The sequence below is a fragment of the Callithrix jacchus genome, chromosome 2 (assembly GCF_049354715.1).
Source record: "Callithrix jacchus isolate 240 chromosome 2, calJac240_pri, whole genome shotgun sequence".
Taxonomy (NCBI): domain Eukaryota; kingdom Metazoa; phylum Chordata; class Mammalia; order Primates; family Cebidae; genus Callithrix; species Callithrix jacchus.
Genome location: NC_133503.1, coordinates 160,629,362 through 160,648,895, shown reverse-complemented (window position 1 = coordinate 160,648,895; position 19,534 = coordinate 160,629,362). Strand labels below are relative to the sequence as shown.

General features: G+C 36.5%; 1 protein-coding gene across 1 annotated transcript; it reads left to right on the top strand.

Moving 5' to 3' along the window:
- The first annotated feature begins 903 nt into the window (after nucleotides 1–903).
- On the top strand, nucleotides 904–10,441 carry MRPS30 (mitochondrial ribosomal protein S30). Its single transcript, XM_002744996.7, has 5 exons — nucleotides 904–1,491; nucleotides 3,358–3,503; nucleotides 4,142–4,247; nucleotides 5,293–5,469; nucleotides 7,063–10,441. The coding sequence occupies exons 1-5, from the start codon at nucleotides 912–914 to the stop codon at nucleotides 7,350–7,352; spliced, it is 1,299 nt and encodes a 432-aa protein (XP_002745042.3). The 5' UTR covers nucleotides 904–911; the 3' UTR covers nucleotides 7,353–10,441.
- Nucleotides 10,442–19,534: the final 9,093 nt, after the last annotated feature.

Below are 19,534 nucleotides of genomic sequence, written 5' to 3'. Positions count from 1 at the left end.
AAGCTATTCTCCTACCTCAGCCTCCCGAGTACCTGGGATTACACACACCTGCCACCACCAGCTAATTTTTTACATTTTTAGTAGAGATGGCGTTTCACTATGTTGGCCAGGCTGGTCTTGAACTCCTGACCTCAGGCAATCCACCCGCCTCAGCCTCCCAAAGTGCTGGGATTACAGGCGTGAACCACCACTGGGGCTATGCCAGGGCTCACAGATTACTAAAAACAACTCACGTTGAATTTCTAATGGGTTTTAATAGAAGGCAAAATTTAAACACAATTCTTTAATAGTTTTATTTCCCTTTTCTTTCTTTCCCAGTTAAATCAAAGTAAAAATACATCCTTTTTCAAAATAAATATCATTAAACAAGTTATCTGTATTTAGGACAGATAAATATGTGGAATTATTTTCCCAAAGATTAGTAGTAACTCACACACGAGCGATGCTTGCATAATTTTTAAATATAAGTATACTGAAAAAACATGCTAGTACTGTATTTTCAAAAGTAAGTTTCTATTCCTAGAACTAAAACACAACACAATTGTTGTGAGATACATAAATGAAGCCAATACTTTTAACCAAGGACTTGCCATTTTCCTGCAGGATGTTCCTGGCAAGGGAGGTTGCCCTAGTCCTACAAGCAACCTCCTATAAGCAACCTAGGTGGCAGCATCTCCTCCCAGCGGAAGACCTAAACAGACAAGTTATTCCTTCCATCTACAAACGCTGGAAACCACGACTGGAAAGGTAATATGATTGGCTAAGCCATGAATGACGCAAGATAACCCACGCCCACTGAGAATTGGCCTTTTTTAGCCAGGCTCAGATCCCGCTTTCCGATTGGTCCCTACGGCAAATAGTGCAGGGACAATTGCTTAAGTTGACCTCTGGGTCCGGAACAGCGGACAAAGATGGCGGCGGCCATGTGTTGGAGGCCTTTGCTCCGCAATCCGAGGCTTTCATTGCACACCGCGGCTGATGCCGCCACTGCTGCAGAAACGACCTGCCAAGATGTCGCGGCGACCCCTGTCGCGCGGTACCCGCCGATTGTGGCCTCCCTAACAGCCCACAGCAAGGCGGCACGGCAGCGGCGGATCGAGCGCTGGCAGGCGAAGGTGCACGCTGCAGAGTCGGTAGACGAAAAGCTGGAAATCCTCACCAAGATGCAGTTCATGAAGTACGTGGTTTACCCACAAACCTTCGCGCTGAATGCTGACCGCTGGTACCAGTACTTCACCAAGACGGTGTTCCTGTCTGGTCTGCCGCCGGCCCCCGCGGAGCCCGAGCCCGAGCCCGCATTGGACCTCGCGGCGCTGCGTGCGGTCGCCTGCGACTGCCTGCTGCAGGAGCACTTCTACCTGCGGCGCAAGCGGCGCGTATTCCGCCACCAGGAGAGGGGCGTTATAATTTCGCCCTTCCTGGATCAGTTGGTGGCAACCCTCGTGGGCCTTCTCAGCCCACACAACCCGGTCCTGGCCGCCGCCACCCTCGGTGAGCCTTGGGTCCCCCAGGGCGGAAGGGAGAGGTGGGGATTGTACTGCGTTACTCCGCTGCAGTTTTACCCCTCTTCATTTCTTTCTCTCTGCTTCATTCATGTTTTCCTAGTCCTTTCTCTCCTGTTTGGGGTGGCTTGGTTTCGTTACAGTCACTGCGTTAGAAATTTGGAGACTGAGTGCTTGCGGCTGCGCTAACACCAACCAGCTCTTCAGCCCATTTTATTCTACTAAGACTATTACTTAACTTACCTATATCATAGGTTTTAATACAAGGCAAAATTTAAACACATTCTTTAATAGTTGTGTTTCCCTTTTTTCTTACCTAGTTAAATCCAAGTAAAAATACACCCGCTTTCAAAATAAATATCATTAAACAAATTATCTGTATTTAGCACAGATAAATATATGGAATTATTTTCCCAAAGATTAGTAGTAGCTCACACATGAGTGATGCTTGCATAATTTTTAAATATAATCACGTATACTGAAAAACATGCTAGTACTGTATTTTCAAAAGTAAGTTTCTATTTCTAGAACTAAAACACAAAAGCAGTGTTGTGAGATACATAAATGAATCCAATACATAGGCCAGTTAAGTAATAGTCTTGGTAGAATAAAATGTTGCGGGTGGATCTCTTGCCTTTCACGATTCCTTTTTGAAGACATCCTGAGCTGTCCAGGATTCCAGTCCTTGACTCTACTTGGTGAGTGTCCAGCTAAATGGAAGGGCAGTGGTGATGAAGAGAAGCGGCACTTAGAGAATGGGACAGGCCAGCTTTCCTTTTGGCTATTCCACCAAAAAGCTGTGTGACCATGTGTCACATGGTTGAGTAGTAACTTCTTTTTAGCTTAATTTTTCGTGTTTTCAAGATGAGAATTACGGGAATAGTTTTTCGTTGTAGAATTGTGAAGATACAATGAAGTATTAACTAAGATAACCTAACGTTTACTCAGTATTCATGTGCTAGGCCCGGTTCTTAATTTTATATCTGCCAATTTATTAGTCCTCACAATAACCATTCATTATAGGCAGCAATGTTTTGCAAATGAAAAAAGACGAAACAAACTAAGGCATAGAAACGTTAACTCTGTGTCTGCCTGAGACCCTATAGCTAATAGATTGGGGAGGTCAAACTTCAAACCCCCATTTCAAGTTCCTAGTAAACATCAGCAGCTTCTATGTAACTGTTCAGGGCGGACATGAAAAATAATTAACATATAGAGAATTTTAAAAATCATTGTTTCTGACACGTTTGTCATTTTATATCTTCTACCAAGTGGATGTCTTACTGAATATTTATGAAGTCTTAGTTAATATTACTTAATATTTATGTAATGTTAGGACTATAGATGTGTGCTCAGCCCAGCCTTGTTGTGTGCTTGTTTTTTTGCCTTCTTCAGTTGAGAAAGAAGTGATCTTGAGGAAAGCATCATGGACTTTGATTACTCCTGATTGGTGGCCTAGAAAAACTATTTAACTTTGTCAAGACCCAGATTCCTCTTATATAAAATGGAGATGATGAAAACTATATGTACTTTTTAGAGTTATTGTGAAAATTAAATTGGTAGTTCATAAAACAGCCCTATTTTTATTTATGATGAATGATATTCTTGCTAGTCTTATTTTGTTTATTTGCTCCCAGTGAGGAACCTCTTTGGTTAATGTTCAGTGTAATGATGGCACAAGTAGACAATAAATGTATGAATGTTATATTTAAGGCATAATAGTTAAATTATCACATAACCCAGTCTCTTACCTCAATCATTCTTATCTGTTGCTCAGTTAGTACTCTTCAGTGTTCTAATAGCCAAATGTATTTAGAGATCAGATGAAAAAAAATCTTGAATATATTTTTGATAGACTATAAACGCCCAGTTCATTTTTACTGGGTGCGTGGTGAAGAAATTATTCCTTGTGGTCATCGAAAAGGTCGAATTGATTCCTTGCGATACCAGATAGATGATAAACCAAACAACCAGATTCGAATATCCAAGCAACTACCAGAGGTAAAGATTTATTGCGTTTATGTATCTATTGATATCTCATGTAGGGTATATCGCAGGCAAATTAAGTAATAGTAGAATAAAATGTTTTAGGTGAATCTCTTGCCTTTCAGTTTCCTTTTTGAAGACATCATGTCTGAAAGTCATTTTAGCTTTTTAATCTGCTATGGTGTACTCTACCAAGGTCAAATAATATTTTAACAATAACGAGTTAAGGCATCATTTTGCAGAACAATACAGATCTATATGTTTCTCTTAATACGAAAATTCTGAAATAGTTTATGACTATAATTTAGTAAAGTAGACTAGCTAGTCATCAATCAGGGAAGTTTAACATTTATCAGCTGGGTCATTTTACATATTTGCAGTTCTTTTGGAGAAAAACAAGTGTATTTTGAGTATTGTCTATGCTTTCATGTCAGAGGTTGTCACACTTTTACTGTAAAGATCTGGATAGTTAATATTTTAGGCTGTGCAGGCCGTAAGTCTCTTGCAGTTTTCAGCTCTGCTCTTACAGTGTAAAGTGCTATATACAATATATAAATGAATATGTATGGGTAAGATTTTTAAATGTAATGAGTGTGAGTAAAATACATACTAATATTGCTGTGAATTTAGTATGTCTTTTCTTTTTCTTTAAGTTTGTGCCATTGGATTATTCTGTTCCTATAGAAATCCCCACTATAAAATGTAAGCCCGATAAACTTCCATTATTCAAACGGCAGTATGAAAACCACATATTTGTTGGTAAGTTTCTCTTTTGACATATTGTACCATAAATGTGTTCAAAGTGTCCTATACAAATTTGGAGTATTGGCTACAATGAGGAATTAATTCTTGATGATGGAGAGGTGAGCAATACAGTCCATCTCAGGTTATTGCAACATGCATAAACATTGGAAAGAAAATGTTTCGGTTCATTATTTGAAATTTTACTTGTTTCCACCAAATAGCAGTATTTAACTTTAGAAAAGGCTTTGTTGACTTATTACATAGAAAATTAATTTGTGTTTTTTTGAAAGTAAAAACCTTTAGAACTGGACTTGAGACAGCAGTTGGCTTTTTAAGGTGTCGTATTTGTACCATGTATGGTGGTAAAATCAGGAATTCACAAATTCATAATGCCTGATGTCTGCCCTCCCTCATGCAGCTTATTCTTTTGCCATTTTTTCTTCCTTTGTTCATTCCTACCCAATGTGAAGAATTCTTAAGAAGGTTTTATGCTAGTCCTGGAGACCTATTTTATCAGCCTCTTTTCAGTCACTGTGGTCTTCGGGAGTGACCTGCAGGGAACTTTGTTGAAAAGACTTTACCACTAAAATCAAGAATCTCAGCATTTCATGAAATGTTGCTACTTATTATTTTTACTTAGGAAAGTAGTATAAAAATCATTTTTTAAAATTAGGAGCAAAGTGTGTATTATGTATTTAAAGTCTTGAAGTGGTTGTATCCTCTTGTTAATATGACAAGGAGACAACCAAAGCTAATGATGATTAAGGGATCTGAGAAAACAAGTAATAGACATTTAACTTTTCTATATATTCTTTCAACTTCTTCCATGTTATGATGGGCTTTATGACAGCTAACAGATTGAGGAATTATGCTTTCATGTGAAATTTAACTTTATTATAATCCATAAGATATATAAGTAAACTAATATTCCCACTTATGTATTTAGAGTACTGAGAATATGATGTATAAAGAAGGGAAAAAAGGGCTCAGATATTAAAACATGTGCTCTAGATGTTCTGCATGTTTGTTTCATCTGAAATGTTTTTATTTTGCTCTTCAGGCTCAAAAACTGCCGATCCTTGCTGTTATGGTCACACCCAGTTTCATCTGTTACCTGACAAATTAAGAAGGGAAAGGCTTTTGAGACAAAACTGTGCTGATCAGATAGAAGTTGTTTTTAGAGCTAATGCTATTGCAAGCCTTTTTGCTTGGACTGGAGCACAAGCTATGTATCAAGGTAAGAACTAATTTTACAGCATTTTCTTTGAAGGTATTTGTAACATTCTAAGAATTTAATAGTTAAAATTGTTTTCTTTGGGTTAAAACGTAGGTTGAATCTTAATATTTTGAAAGCTTTTGCATTGGCACAAAGTATAGTTGTTTTAAAATTTGTATTTAAATACTATAACAGTTTAAATCTGACACTGAGGTAATTGACTATCTCTTGTGTGAATGTACTTTTGCACGCATTTCAGAGACTGTAGCCAACCAAGTCAACCCTTCCTAGATGATAATGGCTTTCTGCAGGTAGAAAAGGAAATTATTTTGTGGATTAAATATTTATATGAAATCAATGGCTATCCTATATAATTTATTTAAAGGTCATATCCAGATTTGGATTGGGAGATTGTTCATTCATTCAGTAAACAGTGACTGCTTTTTTATATGCCATACACTGTATCAGTTTAAGATGCAGTGTTGAGTGAAACAGATCCTGCTTTCTTAGAACTTACAGTGGGAGGGTCAAAGATAAGAAGCATGTAATGTTTATAAGTCGTGGTAATACTATGGGGAAAATAGTGTAAAAGTAGAATGATTTATAGGGGGCAGGTATAAATGAAGTATGGAGAAGAACCTAGTTTTGAAAAATCATTCAGGGAAGGTCTCTAAAAATGACTTAAGACCTGAATGGTAAGGAGCTGCCTATGCACAAGTCTGGTAGAAGACACTTCCAGGCAAAAGGAACAGCAAGTAAAAGTCCCTGAGTTGGGAACAGGCTTTATTTGGGAACAACATGATGAAAGGTAATGAAGAGTGGGACAAGGAGAACGATGAAGAAGGAGATAGAGGAACCCAGAGGCTATATTTTACAGGACTATTAGAGCTCATTGTGGGGCATTTGGATTTTATTCTAAAATCTGAAGTAATGTAATACAAAGTAGATCAACACTACGTGAATATTCAGGAGGAATTTTACTACATATTTGATTACTAGGCTCATCTTTTTTTTTAAACATATATACTTATTTTAACCTTATACTCAAAATTGACTTAGATTTCTATAATAGAATTGAATAGAAAAAGTGGGAGTAGGAGTAGACAGTAAGACAGAGTGAGAAGTAACTTTCTTAAAGACGTTAGAATGGCACTGTTTATTTTTGAAAGATAAAGTACTTCTTTTTACAATAAAATTAATTCCATATATTAACAGTATTATTCATTGCTATTTCCATTAAAGATGATATAAAATATGTGTGGAAAAATAAAAATACTGCTTGGCCTTGGTAGTTGGGTAATCATAGTACCAGATATAGAAGGCATTTGTGTAGATAGAGCTTGCTGCTCTTAGATGAAGTAAGTTAAGGCTGACGTTGAAAAAGATTAATCATGAGTTTGAGGATACTAGAAGGGAGGAAAATATTATTTGTGCAGAAATGAAATATAGGGTTAGAATGGAGATGATAAGGAAACTTTGAGGTCTTCAGAAATTTGGTTACATAAGGTATCTAAGTTGTGGGAGGTATGTGATACCCTCTGATGTCAAATGTGTTTGTTGTGTTTGGGTAAAATATATTCCGTGTGTAAATTTGAGCATAACTTTTTCTTACAGGATTCTGGAGTGAAGCAGATGTTACTCGACCTTTTGTCTCCCACGGTGTGATCACAGATGGAAAGTACTTTTCCTTTTTCTGCTACCAGTTAAATACTTTGGCACTGACTAAACAAGCTGATCAAAATAACCCTCGTAAAAATATATGTTGGGGGACACAAAGTAAGCCTCTTTATGAAACAATTGAGGATAATGATGTGAAAGGTTTTAATGATGATGTTCTGCTTCAGATAGTTCACTTTCTACTGAATAGACCAAAAGAAGAAAAATCACAGCTGTTGAAAAACTAAAAAACCCGTTTGATTGAGAACTCTGGGAATATTTAAATGTCACTAAAGGAACAATAATGATGAGATCTGTAACTGTCAAATATTAAATACATTGATTTTTGGGGCAAATATTTCTTATGTCGACCTGTTATTAGACCTCTTATTCTACTCAAATTCATCACTGAAAGATTGAATTTTAGTTACCTTTTGTTGATTTCAAAATAATTGTATTTATGTATTGCTGATAAGGCAAATTGAGTTATTGAGCTATTAAATGCAGATTTTAATATAAAAGCAGAAATTCCAAATAAAATGTTAACATACTGAGTTCAATAATTAAAAGAATCCACTACAGCCAGGTGCAGTGGCTCAAGCCTCTAATCCCAACACTTTGGGAGGCTAAGGTGAATGGATCACTTGAGTCAAGGAGTTCAAGCCCAGCCTGGGCAACATGGCAAAACCACATCTCTATTAAAAATACAAAAATTAGCCTGGCCTGGTAGTGTGTGCCCATAATCCCAGCTACTCTGGAGGCTGAGGCACAAGAAGTGTTGGAACAAGAGAGGCAGAGTTTGCGGAGTAGCGAGACTGTGCCACTGCATTCCAGCCTGGGTGACAGAGTAAGACTCTGTCTCAAACAAACGAACCCACTACAGCAGGGTAGAATTAATCAGTTCAGTAATGGACTAATGTTAGGAAGTAATGCTAATAAAGAACATAGTTGTTCAAAGGAGAAAAATAAGGCTTTATCAAATTCTCAATCTTGGTTTTAAAAGAAAAGAAAAAAGATATTAAGAGGACAGTATAATGGTGAAACATAAGGGATAACCCCATTGAAATCAAATTACTCCAAGGTTTGCACTTTATATGCTTTATTTGTTAATCCATTCCAAGTGCCTAGAATCATATAAGTAATCAATAAATGTTTGTTGAATGGATGTGAATTAATGAATTTAAGGTAGTCACCCTTTTTCGTTTGAGGTCTGATATATCTTCTTATTTATTTACTTTTTTTTTTTTTTTGAGACGGAGTTTTTGCTCTTGTTTCCCAGGCTCTAGAGTGCAATGGCACAATCTTAGCTGACTGCAACCTCCACCTCTTGGGATCAAGTGGCTCTCCTCCCTCAGCCTTCCAAGTAGCTGGGATTACAGACATGCACCACTATACCCGGCTAAGTTTTTGTATTTAATGGAGATGGGGTTTTACCATGTTGGTTAGGCTGGTCTCCCAACTCCTGACCTCAGGTGTCCACCCACCTTGGCCTCCCAAAGTGCTGGGATTACAGGCATGAGCCACTGTGCCCGGCCTCTTTACATTGTATATTTCACAGCAAAGTTTAGAGTTTCTTTTATCTCCATGCGTTTCCTGTGTATGCCTACATTTTTGTGTAACTAGAAATAGAAATTTTTCTTTCATATTATAAAGTGGATTTATATAGGTGATACTGATAGCTGTATGTTTTGTAAAAGACCAATTTAAGTTGTTCATTAAAGTCAATAATTTTTCAGTTGATTTTCATGAGCTGTATATAACCAATAATCTGATTTGGGGTCTTCTGAAACTGCTTTCAAATAGATAGCCATTAGTCCCTAGGTAGCAAATTCCAATGGACAGTTTTCTATACTTATTTTACTCAGTAAGGTCTGATTTTGCATGTCCATAAGATTATGGACAATTTTTTCCCCTAATTATCATATTTCTAAAATTATCCCCCAAATGTGAGAGCATTATTTTTATAATCAGAAAATATTTTAAGAAACTAGTTGAATGGTCTCTAATATGGAACTATCAACATGTATCAAATACCACTCATTATAAGCAAATTCATCATGAAATTATATTGTTTTTGAAAAGGCGTTTTATGATTACATTTGTTATTTAAGAAAATGTTATTTAAAGAAATTTACATAAGTTTCATTATACATGTATTTTAGCTTACTCATCCCTGGAAACTGAAAACTTAGATATTAGGCAAGAGGGCTTTAGATTTTTTTATGAGATATTTAGTAGACCAGTACTAAGGTCTTAATATTTGTGTTTTTTGAAAATTTATGTTAAAATCCTAACCCTCCACAACTACCGTATTAGGAGGTAGGGCCTTTTGGAAGGTGACTGACTGGAGGGGGGTGCTGCACCTTCGTGAATGGAATTAGTGCCCTTATAAAAATGGAATCCAAGGGAACTTTTTGCCCCTTATACCCTGTGAGAACATGGTGAGAAGGCACCATCTATGAGCCAGAGAACAGATCCTCACCAAACACTGAATCTGCTGGTGCCTTGACCTTGGACTTTCTAGCCTCCAGAACTGTGAGAAACAAATTTCTGCTGTTTATAAGCCGCCTAGTTTATGGAATTTTTTTTTATTGTAGCAAAAATATACTAAGACAACCAATAAAGTTAAAATTACTATGCCTGTTTTACTTTATATTAAGTTCTAGCATACATTGTATAATGTTTAAAGGTAAGGTTAATTTAAATAAAACATGTTAGGATAATTGTAAAAATTATTATTATAGAAGTCGGTACAATTGTGGCTTTGGATAGAGGCAGCAGAAAGAAAAGAGCAAGGCATAAGTGGGAAGAATTGCTGTGGAGAATATTAAGAATACATAGACATAAAGAGGCCTACAGGTGTACAGCATTAATATTGGCCAATACTTGATTGGACAGTTTGAATTTTTCAACCTGAAAGGCCTTTAGTGTCCAAAGTTTGGTAAAGAGATTTTGTAAAAACAATAATAGCAATAAAAAATAATCAGAGAAGAATAAGAGATTTCATAAGGAGCAAGAATTTGTAGGTAATATTTCAAAGGTATAGATATGATTACTATTTTGGTGGATAATAAGCACATGGTAGACTGAAATTCGGCAGCAGTTACTGTGCAGATAAGCATATCTGTGATTATGGCTTATATCAGGTTGAGGACCCCTCCTGTAAGCCATTCTTTTTAGTACAGATTATTCTCCATTTCTCAATCACATTTCTGTTCTTTTCCTCTGTATGAAATATGAATTCTTTTTCAGGTTTTGATTGTATTTTGTGTTGTCATCCAACAGATTTCCACATTTCACTTTGTAAAATTTTTATAAATAGAGTTTGACACTTGAAGTCGACTTTTGAGTCTTCTATGATAGTTTGTGCAGAAGTCTGAGGTTTAATGTGATGACCTTATTCATACTGTAAAAATACATACTGCAGCAGTGTGCAGCCCAAATGGTCAATAAGCTTTGTAAATGAACTAGCTACATTTTGTTTTGATTTTAATTCTTGGTTTGAATTACTAAAAGCTATCTTGACCTTAGAAAAACGAAAGCTTACATGAAGGTTTAGCCACTTACAAAGTATTTCTGTGGGTCTCCAGTTAATATGAAACCTGACTTTTATTTACAAAAATAACAATATTTATGTTATGAGTACTTTATTAGGATCTTTTGAGGCCTTCCAAGAAGTTTTCTGTCAGTCATTATTAATGGTACTATTAAGAAGGTGGGCAGGAGTTAAAACTGAAAGGAGCCATCAGAGATAACTGAGCTTTGTTTAAGCCATTCAATTGTTACCCTATGCAGTGTCTTTTGTTTTTTAATTGATGCCAATCTTTAACAAGAGGGTCATAGAACATTCATTATACCAGGTTCTCTTGATAAAATGGAAGATTTGGCAACTACAGGTTTATGTTCTTGCATGTTTACAATAGACAGGTGCAGAAATTACCTGCTCTGAGTCCCTTTAGATGTGCATACTCTCTCCAATTTGCCACAGTTCCTGCCACTTCTCATTTCTCCTCTCTTTATTTGGCCCACATCATTGGGCCTACCTCACTAATTTCTATTAAATGTTTGTTGCTGGGGCCTTTAGTTTATGACCCCTGAGGCCAAGACAGCTGTTAAGAACTTGTATTATTAATGGCAAAATTCTACCTTTAAAATTACTTTTTAGGTTTTAGAAATCTCCCTTTTCTAACAAGAGGTATTATGGTAATCAAAAATTCAAAAGGATTCACGGTCATTTGAGATTCACGGTCTAGCCTTTGGGTTGGAGGGTGATAAAGTTATCTGGCGAAATATTTGAACTTCTGTTACCTTCCTCTTCTAAATGAATGGTAAAACGAATCCTGATTTGTTTAGGCAGTTTACTTATAAAGTTGGAAGAAATTTTTTTTTTTCTTTAAAGGATGGAGTCTAGCTCTGTTGCTCAGGCTGAAGTGCTGTGTATCTTGGCTCACTGTAGCCTCCACCTCCTGGGTTCAAGCAATTTTCCTGCCTCAGCCTCCTGGGAGCCACCCCACCTGGCTAATATTTCTATTTTTAGTAGTTTGGGGTTTCACGGTGTTGGCCAGACTGGTCTTGAACTCCTGACCTCAAATGAGCCGCCTGCCTCGGCCTCCCAAAGTGCTGGGATTATAGGTATGAGCCTGAGATTGGGAGAAATTTTCTCCATTTCTCTAAAACCAAAATTGGCAACCAGAGAGTATTTGGACATTACACAAAATATTTAGCTTTTCTTTCTAGCGTAAATTGGGTTGTTTATAGCACCCCACTCTCCATTTGAGGAAGACTGATTAGGATGCTTGTGCAGGGATGAGGCCTTATTAGAATAGAGAAGGTGCTCAAATAGTGGTTCAAACACAGGCTGGCTAATAAGCTGTGAGGTGACTTATCAAGAAACAACAACCCTTCACCTTCTGCTTTCAGCTTCTACTTTCTACTAGATGGTTTGGTCCAATCTTCCTGGTCTAACACCTGACTACATATAACAAACATCTGCAAAAGGTGGTGATTGTCAGGCCCATATGTTAAATAAAATGGAAATTCTAAAAGGTGAACTTGGGTCTGCTTTTGCTCTGGAGGAGGGATTTCTTAACCAAGAGGAAGCTGAAAACATGAGTTGTGTATTAATAGCCTTGGGAGACTAGAAGGACAAAAGTTAAAGTATAGGACCCCCAAGGTTGTGAGTCTGGTAAAATTCTTTGGTTAGAGACCCTGAAGGACAGCATCTTAGGGATAAGGGTAAAACAGAAGTAGACCATTCACATACAGTGTAGCTTAAAATCACATCATGTCCTTTGCAGGGACACGGGTGAAGCTGGAAACCATAATTCTCAGCAACGTAACACAGGGACAGTAAACCAAATACCACATGTTCTCACTCATAAATGGGAGTTGAACAATGAGAACACATGTACACAGGGAGGGAACATCACACACTGGGGCCTGTCGGGGTGAGGGGTAGGAGAAGGATAATAGAAATACCTAATGTAGATGACGTGTTAATGAGTACAGCAAACCACCATGGTACAGGTATACCTATGTAACAAACTTGTATGTTCTGCACATGTATCCCAGAACGTTAAAAAAAAAATCAAGATGGCTTAGAAAATTGTGAGATCTTGAAAATAAGCTAAGGTGACCTTAGATTCCTTTTGTTGTTGTTGTTGTTGTTATTTTGGGGGACAGAGTTTTGCCCTGTTGCCCAGGCTGGAGTGCAGCGGTGGGATCTCGGCTCACTGCAACTTTTGCCTTACGGGTTCAAGTGATTCTCCTGCTTTAGCCTCCCAAGTAGCTGGAATTACAGGCGTATGCCACCACACCAGGCTAATTTTTGAGTTTTAGTAGAGACGAAGTTTCACCATGTTGGTTGGGCTGGACTTTAGATTTCTAATACCCCTAGGAACCTGAAAGATAACAAAACTGGAGGAAGAATGTTTTCCTAGGCCTCAAATTGTTTGGGTACTTTTTCAAATATGGTAACTTCACATACCCTGGACACAGGAGGAGAAAGACGGAATGAAAACTGGCAGAAATAGTAGACTCAAAGAGGCACCAAATAATTGCATTGTGAGATAGACTTTAGTATGTATACTGTATTCAAGGAGATAGATGGAAAATTTCCATACAGAATTGAAAACTATAAAAAAGTCACTGCAGATTTGTAAAAAAAAAAAAAGCCAAATATAAATTTGAAAATAGAAAAACTAAACAGTAAAAATTAAGAATTCCAAATGTATTAGTTATCTATTGCTGCATAACATATTGCTACAAACTTGTTGACTTAACACACGTTTATTATCTCATAGTTTTTGTTGGTCAGGAATCCAGGAATGGCTTAAGTGGGTTCTCTGCTTTAGGCTGCAGTCAAAGCATTGGTCTGGGCAGTCTCCTCTGGAGGCTTAGCTAGGGAAGGATCTGGTTCAGATTTATGTAGTTGCTAGCAGATTGTTTGACGGAGGACCTTAGTAGCTTCCTGGCTGTTGGATGAAAGCATTCTTCAGTTCCTTGTCCCATGGACCTCTCCATTAGGACAACTTACAGCATGACAGCTTGCCAGAGGGAACCTACAGAGCCCATAGAGCAAGTCTGCTAACAAGACAACTGAAGAGAGAATTACTGAACTGAAAGTGAGAATAAACATATTTAGAATTAATGTCTTTGTAAACTTTGACACCATTACTCTGCCATCACCAATAAGGGCGAATTGAAATATACCCATGCTGGGAAACAATGGAAGTAGTGTGGATAAAAGGATAAATAAGAATATATTTTAATTGAATATAGGAGCTTTGAAATAAGGACAGTATTAGGGAAAGAAATGGATTATTAAACTAGATATTTAGGAATCCTCTTCATACTTATTCAGGACACCAATGGGTACCCAATCTGGTACTGTTTTTACTGATCTTTGCACAATTTGCTGCTAGGCAGATATTTTCAATGCGGATTGGTGATATGTCAGTGGATAACCAGTAGAAGTGTATGTCTGTCTATTAATTACTATTCCATATAATATTTATCTTGTTTTTATTTTTTGCACAGGATTTTCAAGGTGCTCATATCATATTTATTTCTGAGTACTGTAAAGTTTTCTTTGAGAAATAGGTGTTTGTTTTTAAATTGCGTTGTCTCATGGGAGGGTAACATTTGTAAATGCACTTCAAATTAGTGTTGTTCCCTCTGCTTTCTTTTTTTCTGACTCAGAAACACAGTCCTTTGACTGCTCTGTGTCAGGGTCATGTTTTCCACAGACTTGAACCCAAGCCACCTTGAGTGTTCCCAGGCACTGATAAACTTGTTGGGTTGCTGCCTGAAACACCGAAACATCAAACAGTGCTAAACCTGGAAATACTAGCTCTGACACTGAATCCAATTTCTTAAGCCCCCATATAAACTCCAAATCCAGTTCCCCATATCTAGATTAGATGTCTCTTCCTGTCAATCATGAGGACGAATGCAGCAAACAATGTATATACTACTGATAAAGGCTTTGGACTTATCACTCCGTGTTTAGCGCTTCTTTCTTGGAAATCCCAACTGGTCCCATCTTAGGCTGTTCTGGGGTAATCTCTTGTGGGAACTCTCCTGCTATTGTCTGGTTTTGGGCCTTACTGCAGTTGTGGTTTTGGGCTGTCAGAACAAGCATATATTTCAATAAATGAATTTTTTAAATGTCCAAAAAGCAACATGACACAACTGCAGGTCAAGAGCCAGTTTTAATTTGTCTCATAAGCATTCTGTCTTTGTTCAGTTTAGTTATAATGCAGGAAACCTCTTGAACGTTGACAGGCTTTCTTTGGAATAAACCATTACCTTATCTGAAAGGCCAGTTTCAACTGGCAAAATTGGACAAAAACGGCAATTTGAAAAACCAAGCTACCTTCAACTTGATAAAGTCCTTTATAAACTAAGTAATTATATTTCTCCTTTTAAATAAATCATTGTAAATTTAATGTTCATATCAGTTGCATATTAGTTTCCAGCTGGATTCATGCTGAATAAAGTCCAGAAACTTTCTTTGTCATTCAAATAGATGCACAGGAAGCTGGGAAGGAAAAGAAAAGCATATGGTGAGTAAATTTCTTAATGCCAGGTATTGCATTAACATTAAAGCAGCCAACATTCAGCATTCCTATTCATTTGGAACTCTATGAGAAGGTTTAGTTACTTATCACTGACTACTCAAGGGGACATACGCCTATTTGTTTACAATGCTCTGTAGAAGCATCCAGTAACATTTATGATTTTTTTTTTTTTAGACAGAATTTTGCAGTTGTTACCCAGCCTGGAGTGCAGTAAAAAGATCCCTACTCACTGCAACCTCCGCCTTCTGGGGTCAAGTGATTCTCCTGCCTCAGCCTCCTGAGTAGCTGGGATTATAGGCATCCACCACACATAGCTAATATTTTGTATTTTTTTTTAGTAGAGATGGGTTTCATCATATTGGCTAGGCTGGTTTTGAACTCTTGCCCTCAAGCAATCCACCCATCTGGGCCCCCCAAAGTGCTAGGATTATAGGTGTGAGCCACCGTGCCTGGTCAACATGGATGAATTTATTTGTATATATCAAATAGTATCTTATGTTCTAATGAGTTTTATGCATTTCAGTTGGAGAATGGATGATTTAGTTCTGAAAACTAGATTTTCATACAATTTTAGTTTCATTTTCATTTTAAAAATATACGATTTTTGTTATTGCTATAAAATACATGATCGTTACAGAAAATCTGAAAAACAGTAGGGAAGATAATCTCATACTGTTAACATTTTGGTATATCTTTTATCTACAGATTTTTGTTGCTATTTTGTGTTTTTGAGACTATACTATAGATAAAGGTTTTTACATTTGTATTTCATAATCACTTTTCCCAACTATAAATTTCAGCATTCCATAAGCAGTCCTTGTGGGTATTTTTTAGGTAATTGAATATAAAATTTTTGCAATATTAAGCACTAAGAGAAATACATAAACATGAAATTTCCATAATAAGTTTACACTCATTACAGGGGGAAAAGGAATCACTTGGGTTTTTTTTCTAGTATTAAAAAACCCAAGCATGATAAGATTAGCTAATGTGGGTGTAAATATATTTAATGTTGGAATAGTTCACAAGTACACAGATGATTAAATCCTGACTTCAAATATATTTGCAAGATTTCCATATCTTACCACCTGGGTATGATTCATAATCGGAAAAATAAAGGCTCTGTCTATTTGGAAAGCCTTAAAAGAAGTAAAAAAAAAAAAAATCTGTAAAATTATCCTCTGGTAAAGTATACTTTGTTTCAACCCTTGGTACCTGGAGTTTTAAATGCCATTCAAAGGAGCAATTCTAAAAAGTTCTTTCAGTCTAATTTTCATGTTACCTGAAAATATAAACAAATTTTAAAATCAGGTTGACAGTTGAATTTGAAATTCTAGATTGAAGTCGTGCTTTAGTTATTAGCTAAGTGACGTAGGACCAATAAATTTTTCTTGAATTTAGTTTCTTCATCTGATATATTGAATGGATTGGATAAGAACATAAGAAGATATTCTAAATCCCTCCTAACTAACATGATGAATCATTCCTTCTAAGCCTCTCACTGCAGATGTAGTTTGCTGTTGACACTATTTTTTTAGCTTTCTTTTTTAAAACTGTTTCCAAATGAGAAGATAATAATGTTCTTAAAGAGCTAGAGAGTTAAGGGGGGTTAGCTTGCCCTTTCACTGAATTTCCTCAGTTGTGATGCTTTTCTTTCATACTGTTTTCCACTATAACAATATCCCCTGAGCTAGACTCATAAACTTTTAGAATAAATGGAAATTTCATTATCAAGTGAAACAAATTATTCTGTTCTCAAATGTCCTCTGAAACACTTGCACCAAATAATTCAGTTCCCTCTGTGCTTGAAAGTTAAAGATTTATTTATGACCTCCCAAGGCTGCTAATTTTTTGGTTTGAACTATACTGATTATTAGACAATGCTTACTGTGAGTTGAAATCTGTTTTCTGGTGCCTTCTACTCATTCACCTTAGCTATATCTCTTAAGTATTCAGGAATCTTCTTCATTGCTTTTTATCAGGTTGAAGTACAAATTTTAGGCTTTCTGTTGTTGAGTTTTTTTTTTTTTTTCTTTTCCTATTATAGGTTTGATGCCTATAGTTGTCTCTGAAATTTTGGAAATTTACTTCCCAAAATTGAAAATATAATGCTTAACTTTTCCTGATTTGGCCAACATCAACTTTAAGATTCTGTGGTTATCTTTTACTAAGAGATTTGTCAATATTCTGTCCCAATCATTTCCTTTTTACTGATTAGAATGAGGCCTTTGTGTAGCTGATCCCCTAGTTATTTCCTCTACCTTGTGAAAAAGAATAGGGTCACTAACATTTGCTGGTTACCTACTACATGCCAAGTACTTAATCACGTGCAATAATGTCATTTAATCTTCAAAACAACTCTCCGAAGGAAGCGTCACTGTCCTTGTTTGATTTCTTGCTTCTCAAATGGAAGGTTCTTTGTATTAATAGTATCTGTCAAATTTCATACAATACTTGAATATGTACTTGATATGTATAACCAACAGGATGAAGGTAGTGTTCAAGGAAATAAAAATAAGATGAATATTTTTAGTGATTTATAAGTTACTTGAGAAAATCCTGCTGTTTATGCTTTTCCTTTTTAGCTATGTCTTTGTGAATTTGCTATTTATGTGTGAATATATTTGTTTTGATAATGAATAACTGTATGAAATGGATAATCATATGGAAATTCATTTATAATTCAATAGATTCCCAGGGATTTTAGGTTGCTTTTGAAGTTTGTTTGTTTTTTTTTTTCTTTTGGGGAATGGGGAGATTGGCATACAGTTTTAAATTGTTTATTTGGAAGTTGGAAGTGTGACTGAGCTGGAAGAAGGGGAGAGATGGACAAAGAAAGGGAGAGACGTACCCCTAAGTGGGAACCTACCAGGACATTCAAAGCTAGAGCAGTGAGTTCTGCATGGTGCTGGGACAGCCTGGGTGATGTGCATGGATATGGGCTGTGGAGACTGAATGTTTTAATGATAACTTAGGGAAAGGAGGCATGGCCATTGTTTACGACTCTCAGATCCCAACCTCTAATCCAACTTTGAAATCTGAGTCTTCTAAAGAGCTGTCTTAACCATGAAAGGACCAGAAGAAAGGCAATTCACAGAAAATGAGGCCATGTGGCCAAGAAATATAAGAAAAACAGTAAAAGCCCTTATCCTCAGTAACAATAGAGTGGATACAAATGAATATAATGAGTTGCTATGCCATTCTCACTGGATTGGAAAAAAATTAGAATGTCTAAATGACATGTATCATTCAGGATGCTGGGGAATGGGAGCTCTTGTACCCTGTAGGCAGGCATTTAAATTGGTGCAACCATTTTGGATTGCTGCTTTGTAGTAACTGGTGCAACTGAAGATGAACGTGCCCTATGACACAGCAACTGCACTTCTAGATCAATACCCTAATTATATTCTTGCTGTGGTGCACAAGAAGGTGTGTAACAGATTATTCCCTGAGCACTGTTTAAAATAGGGGCAAACTGGAAATCCTCTAAATGTCTATCAATGAAGAAATAGATAAATTGTAATATGTTTATACAAAATAGTGCTTAACTAAATGAAATTTATAAACATACTAACATGAATGAATCTTGAAAACAGAGTCGGGAGATAAAAGCAACTTGTTGAAGAACATGATCAGTATCATCTCACTCATGTAAGTTAAAAACTCCAAAGAACATTATCTATATTGGTAATGGCATAGACATGGGTGGTAAAACATAAAAATATTAACTGAAAGCTCTGTATGCTTCAGGATATTATTAGTATGATAAGGCAGGAAGTGGATAGCATTGGGATGACACAGTGGTTATGTTTGGTGGTTACGTTTGGTTACTTTGGTTATGATGGTAACATTTTATTTTTATTTTTTTTAAGAAAAGGAGGATCCAGAATAATTATGGTAAAATAATAGTATTTGTTAAGACTAGAGGATTGGTGTATTGTATTTCATCCACGTTTTCTACGTTTGTATGAACACTTAAAATATATATGTATGTAATAAAATTAATGTAAATATATACAAATAAAAATAAATAAATAAATGGCATGGGACAGATGGCAGAAGCTATGTGTGTGTATGAAAAACAAAGGCAGGCAGGGTATTTTCTGGGTAGCATAAGCATGGAGCGATCCTAGGAATATGAAATTGGCCTAAATGTACAAGCTTTCTTGAGATTCCACAGTACCAGATGATGGATGATCTAATACAATTTCCTGGTTTTATTGATAAAGTAATAGAAGCGAGAAGTGTTAAGTGACTTTCTCAGAGTTGCTTGTACATTAGTGGTAGAGCTCGGTCTAGAACCAAGTGTTCTGAGTTCTGTCCAGTGTTCTTCTTCCTACAGTACCACA

Coding starts and splice junctions, on each gene's coding strand:
- MRPS30 (XM_002744996.7), top strand. CDS start 912: ATGGCGGCGGCCATGTGTTGGAGGCCTTTGCTCCGCAATCCGAGGCTT. Junction 1,492..3,357: donor CCTGGCCGCCGCCACCCTCG/GTGAGCCTTGGG, acceptor TATTTTTGATAG/ACTATAAACGCCCAGTTCAT. Junction 4,248..5,292: donor TGAAAACCACATATTTGTTG/GTAAGTTTCTCT, acceptor TTTGCTCTTCAG/GCTCAAAAACTGCCGATCCT.